This window comes from Urocitellus parryii, chromosome 3 (assembly GCF_045843805.1).
Source record: "Urocitellus parryii isolate mUroPar1 chromosome 3, mUroPar1.hap1, whole genome shotgun sequence".
In the NCBI taxonomy this organism is placed as follows: Eukaryota; Metazoa; Chordata; class Mammalia; order Rodentia; family Sciuridae; genus Urocitellus; species Urocitellus parryii.
Window position 1 is genome coordinate 92,678,890 of NC_135533.1, and position 6,711 is coordinate 92,685,600.

The window sequence follows — 6,711 nt, forward strand, 5'->3', positions numbered from 1 at the left end:
TATTGACTAGTAGTTGTTTTTAGCAGTATCAGTTCAATTATCAAATAGTTGGAATTTTTGTAATAAAATGTAATTGTGATATCAGTAGTCATTGCAGAAATTATAATACCTCAAATTTTAGTGGAACTAAAAATATGCTTCATATATTAACTCACTTTCTTCATGCTTTCAATTTTTCTTTAAAGAAAATTCAAAATTAATTTTTTTTCCTATTTTTTTCATTTTGTGAATGTATTTGGAAAATGTTTCTTATTTTCCTTCTACAGGTCATTTTATGTGTCATCGTTACAGTTGATGTTCACAAAGAACCATCTCATAGTTGCTTTGGTTATTTTAGATCTTTTCTTATAATAATTATGTTCTAGTGATTGAGGTTTATTGGTAAATTCTCACAGAAGGAAGTTCAAGTTTAAAATATCATGTTTCTGAGGATTTTATCTCATTTGTTCATAAATGAATCCATGTCATGTATCACTTAGAATGATGTAAGTAAAATATTTCAAAAATTATTTGGTACATATAAATAATAATGGCATCTGTAGCATCTCGTGTTTCACCAGTTCTTTTAGACTTTTGTATTACAATTTTCATTTATAAATGTTTAATGATTATTCTTAATGTTCATGACAGGAGTCCTCTGGCACAAATGGAAGAAGAAAGGAGGGAGCATGTAGCCAAGATGAAGAAGATGGAAATGGAGATGGAGCAGGTGTTTGAAATGAAGGTCAAAGAAAAAGTTCAAAAATTGAAGGACTCTGAAGCTGAGGTAATCTCTTACAGACATAGTATTCTTTTTAAAATAATAATACAAACTTTCTGCATGCATTTTTTTTTAATTTCATGCCCTAGTGTAACAAACTGGGGAAATGAAAACAAGTATTATATTTATTATAAAATAATATATACTCAATATGTAAGTGCTTGGGCACAGTGTGCTAGGTAGGGAGACCTAATATAGTAGTCAGAATACTTATAATGAATTATATTAGAATTACAATGAGCAATGAAAAACTTTTTTTTATTTATGAAAAATAAAATATAAGCCACTCTAATAATCAGTATTAAAAAACTGAAGGTCAGAGTTATGAATGAATGTAAGAATAAAAACTTAGTATTAGGATAATAATAATTGAACAAATTTATTTATATATGTATGAGAAAGAAAGAACCTTAATTGAACTAAGGGCATGCCTGAATAAAATGGACAGTGGCCAGGGAGAAAATGAGGGAATATTAATTTCTAAATAAGTTGGACTTACTTTATACTGTAGTATTAAACTAATTTCTAACATTGGGGCACAGTGGTGCCAAAGTATCCCAGCACACATATCTGCTGTCTTGAAATCCCTCTAGATGTTGAGTCTTTCATGTAGTTTCTATTAATTTAAAAAACAAACAAACAAACAAACCAAAAAAAAACCTTGCAGAATTTACTTCATTAAAGTGACAAGAAAGAAAAGATGGAGAAAAAGATGCACTTAAGGTAAGAATCCTTAGAATAGTTGCTTTGATGGATGTTTAAGAAAAGAAAACTCTTGGGGCTGGGGTTGTGGCTCAGCGGTAGAGTGTTTGCCTAGCACATGCAAGGTGTCCTGGGTTCAATCCTCAGCACTACATATAAGTAAATAAAATAAAGGTATTGTGTCAACTACAAATAAAAAATGTCTCTAGATTAAAAAAAAAAAAGAAAAGAAAAGAAAACTCTTAGCCCAGAGTAAGTCAGTCAGTATAGGTTTGCTCAACATAAATTACGTTAATCTATAATTAAAAATTATAAAATAACAATTGTTTTTAAATATATGGAATGACTGTAACAAGAAATATTTTAAAAATAATGTTTAGTGATAAAATTTAGCAAGATCCCTTTCTGTGTCTTCACCAATAATGTTTGTATATAAATATATTTAAAAAGATATTCAGATCTCTTCTGTTACATCCTTACAGTTGATCTCATTGCTTTTGTAATTATTGAAGAAAATACTGAAACCTTTTTTTTTTTTTTTAAAGGTTTTTAAAGACATAACCAAAAGTACTCTAATCCACTGATAGAATGTGACATAAGTATCCAATAACTTCAAGGAAATGTTTTTATTCTGAAACATTTCTCCTTCATTACTGGGCTTTTCTTGTAATTTCTTATGAAAACCTTTATTATTATCATATTTGTTGTGAGTTTAATTTATAGGTTAATTCCTGTTGATTTAAAACTACTGAGTACTGCAGGATTAGTATCCCTGTTACCTGCCACTAAATGCCAATAATAGTGCCCTCCGAATCATTGAGCCAACCAAAATGTGCAGGCATATACTCTTACTTAAGAATTAATTAATAATCTCTCTTATGGTTATTATAAATTATTAAGATGATATTTTTGAGTTAAGTTTATTCTTTGTTTACCAGCCTATTATTTAAGTAAATCCTTTTGAGTCTTTACCTCCTTACTAATGGATAATATGAAAAATCCATATCCAGAGAAGGGGGAAAAAGTAATAATAATGAGCCAACTAGTTTATCTCCACAATGAGATTCCACTAAAAAAATCTAAATATAGTTTAACTTAATTTAATGTAGACATAGTTTAGGACATGTTCCTAAGAGTAAATGTTATAAACAGGCAATTGTGGAACAGTAGCCAAAGAACCCTTCTGGAATTTTCATAATTACTGTGAATGGTAAGAGCAGTTTTGAGAAATTATGTTTTGAAATATGGAATCTTAGCATTGAAAGGGACCTAAGAAGAGATCTGAGCCAAGTTCCCCCTATACTCTTAAGTCTATTAGATAAATAGTGTGCTCATTCCTCTTGTTTCATGGAACTCCACTCTGGGATATGCTTACCAACATCACTGTGGTAATAAGTTTGAAAAGCTTCTTGATTATATAAATATGTATATAAACATAATATAGATTTAAAAAATAAAGCAATTTTAGCCTTGCTTAATACAGTTTATCCTCAAATTCATTCTGCTGGAAATATTTGTGGGTATAGCCACTTATACCTAGCAGTACAGCGTGTTAGGTATAGTACCAAGCATCTCTTGTGTATTATGTCATTTAATCCATACCACATCCCTAAAAGGTGGGTGTTACTGCTCATCTCCTCTTATAGATGAGAGGAAGGATAATTAACTTGGTCAGTGCTACATAGTCATAAGCCAGCATTTGAACCTGCTCAGTGCTTAAATTTGCTTTTAATCACAAGACAGGTCCACAGTCCTGTTTTCCACAATTTCAAAGTGTAAAATGCAATATGAACTATGCGGTTTTTTCCCTGCTTTTGTGAATATTTTCATATTTTACAGCAAAAAAACAAGATATTTGATTATAGTTGTTGCTCAGATAGCCCAGAAGGTTTTTAAATATTATATGCCTCTTCCTAAGTAGTTATTGCTTCTTTAATATCTGAAAAATTCTGAACTTCAATACACATTTGACCCCAAAGGTTTCTTGAGGGGAAGGGATTATGACCTATACTATTTTTTACATGCAGTTAACACAGAACATAATTACTTATTTGTATTATAAATGTAAGTTTACGAATAATGAATGTCTATGAACCTATTGCCCAGCTTAAGAAATAGAACCATATCATTTAAATCTTTCATTTAAAATCTTTCCCTTGTTGTTGTCCCTCTCTTTCCTAATACTAGAAGTAAACAGTATCCAGCATCATTTGTTTATGCATGATTCCCTGGCATTTAAAAATAACTGGAAGCATGTTCTTATGTTCCTATTTTCTGTTTTTTTTCTTACTAACTTACTGTCATCAGGAAGATTTCACCTCAGATTTGACTCATCTTTGCTTAAATGTATTGTAGGTGACTTTCTTTTGTAGGAATTGCTTAAAGTGTTTGCAATAGCAAAAAATACAACATTAGTTTTTGTGGATTTGTAAAATAAGAAAAATTGTATAAAGAATTATATCCAAATTCAAGGTGTTAACTCACCAGTTAAATCTTCAATAGAACATAATTTCTGAACAATTGAAGATTTTGAATCACCCTTGGGCATTTGGTATAATAAGATTTAATCTGATTTTTTTTATTTATTGACTATTCAGAAATAGATTGAATAGTTTCTTATGAAATTATTATTTACCTAATGAGCCATTAGACTTAAGGTCTTTGGCTCTGAAGTTTATTTGCATGAGTGTTTTCCATCTCTCAGCCAGCAGTTCTTTACAGCATTAATTCTTAGTGTAGTAAGGATGACCTACATTAGAATCACTGGAGCTTATTTATAACCTATGTTTCTAGACATAACACCCAAAGATTCAAATTCAGTATATATAGATAGGTTCAGGATTCTGTTTTCTTAAAAAGCACCCTAGATGATTCGTATGAAGACCAGTATTTGAGAACCACTCCTTTACAAGAATTAGGGGATATTACCCATTACACTGGGATCTTGGGGCTCTTAGGTCCTTAACTAACTTCTTTCTTTCCCCCTGTCTCAGCTTTCTGAACTTGGAATTAGGAGACTTAGGTTCAAGTCCAGTATTGTCACTTTCTGGCTAGTGATCTTGAGCAAGTCACTTAAATTCTGCAACTATTTCCTCATCTGTACAGTGGAAGCAATGATGTTTTTCCTGCTCAGCCTCCAACATATTTGTGAATAAAGAAAAATGAGATAATAAGATAATAATTGTCCATTATAAAGTGCTACACAACTGTAAGTTTGTTGCATTTTTTTTATGTCTCCCAAGATTATTTTCTTGGGTCACTGGTACTTTGGGTGGCAGGTCCTATAATAGGAGGAATCCTCACCAGTGCTTTCCAGGTGGCACTCTGAATTTATAGCAGTAGGACTCAGTGCCCATATTCTTAACATTAGGACACCTGGATGGAACATTCTTCTGCCTCTGATTTCTTAAACAGTTTTTATTTATATATCATACTGTGATTTAGCTGCAGCGACGTCATGAGCAAATGAAAAAGAATTTGGAAGCCCAGCATAAGGAATTAGAAGAAAAACGTCGTCAGTTTGAGGAGGAGAAAGCAAACTGGGAAGCTCAACAGCGTATTTTAGAACAACAGAACTCTTCGAGGTAACTCATCAAATTCTTAAGAAATGTGTTTATTAATGTTTTAAATAATTATTTTCCTATTTTAAAAATATCAGAATACTATTTTAAAAGTTATCACCCACTATCATGCATTCTCACACACAGTTGCTTTCATGGGTGTTTTTATATGGATGGATTCATTAGTGTATTTTTTCCAGTATATTTTCCATGACTTAATCTATAATTTATAATTATAATTTTAGAGCACCATATCTGTTCTCTCCAGTTAACTCACCTTAACTGATATCTTACTTCCCTCCCCCACAATTGTTGGATACAATTGTTATTTTCAGAATTTGGTATGCATGGAAAACAATGATGTTACAAAGGTTTTTATACATTTAGGTATATTTTAATTGCATCGAATGGCTTCTTTAAGATAAGCTTAAGATATGAGGATGTACATCTAATTTCTAATACTTTTAATTTATTCCTCCTCCTTAATTTTACTGTCTTTCTACTAATTTTTGGCTCAAAGATAATGAAAAATATATTTGAAAAAGCAAATGTACTTCATAATATAAATAGCAGCAGGAGAAAAAGGCACCACCCTTAGCTGAAGTTTTTCAAAGTATCGTATTTCATTTGGGAAGAATTGTTCTCAATATTAAAATTATTAAAATGGTTTTATTATATTTTTAATGCTTATCCTGAAATTTTGTCTAATATTTGATTGTTTAAAAGTATTAATATAGAGTAGCATTGTCTTCATAGTTTACTCTTCCATATCTTATAATTTTTTAAATGACAAAGTAATGTTTGAAAATCTAACTTATAGTTGGATTAGCAATTGCTACCATATTTTGTCTTTTATATTTACAACATGGTCACTCGTCTCAGTTGTTTTCTTCTAATCACTTAGGACCTTGGAAAAGAACAAGAAGAAAGGGAAGATCTTTTAAACTCTCTATTGACCACCAGTTACGTATTAGTTGCCAATATGCCAGCTTGGACATCAGTGTTTGTTGGATCCGTTTGACCAATTTGCACCAGTTTTATCCATAATGATGGATTTAACAGCATGACAAAAATTATTTTTTTGTTGTTCTTGATGGAGATTAAGATGCCTTGAATTGTCTAGGGTGTTATGTACTTAGAAAGTAACAGCTCTAAGTACCTTTCTACATTTTCTTTTTTTTTTCTTTTTTCTTTTTAATTTTTATTAAAAAGATATCTTCAATTTAATGCAAGAGAACATTTTACTGTTGTACAATCATGTTCTGGTGGTTTGATTGTTTACAGGATATTCCAAAATAAAAGGACTCTGGAAGGTTTTCATCAAGGATAAATTGCCATAATATGATGCAAACTATGCTTCTCTATGATAATTATAATACAAAGGTTCCATTCAGTGCAGCCTATACAATAATGTAATTTAGTCTAACACAGTTGACCCTATTTTTTGACACTTCCATTGTTTAAAAGTACACATGGAAAAAAAAAAAAAAAACCCTATATGCTTACAGTGCACCTAGAGCTTTTTTATAACAACCTCTTTTTTGTTTGTTTTGGATGCTTTAAATATGTATTATTCTCATTTAGTGCCCTCTTTAGCCAGAATCTCATTACTGCTTCATTTTTGTAATAACATTTAATTTAGTTATTTTCCATATATTTGCCCTGCTAAAATAGAATATAGCATCTTTC

At 30.7% G+C, this 6,711-nt stretch overlaps 1 protein-coding gene across 1 annotated transcript in view; it reads left to right on the forward strand.

The window, feature by feature from the left end:
- The window catches only part of Septin7 (septin 7), a 78,362-nt gene extending 71,867 nt beyond the window's left edge, over positions 1-6,495 (forward strand). Inside the window, exons 10-12 of the mRNA XM_026387609.2 lie at positions 631-766; positions 4,907-5,046; positions 5,927-6,495. Of these exons, the coding sequence (XP_026243394.2) occupies positions 631-766; positions 4,907-5,046; positions 5,927-5,966 (316 nt within the window). The 3' untranslated portion in view covers positions 5,967-6,495. The remainder of the gene's footprint in view (positions 1-630; positions 767-4,906; positions 5,047-5,926) is intronic.
- The last annotated feature ends 216 nt before the right edge of the window (positions 6,496-6,711 follow it).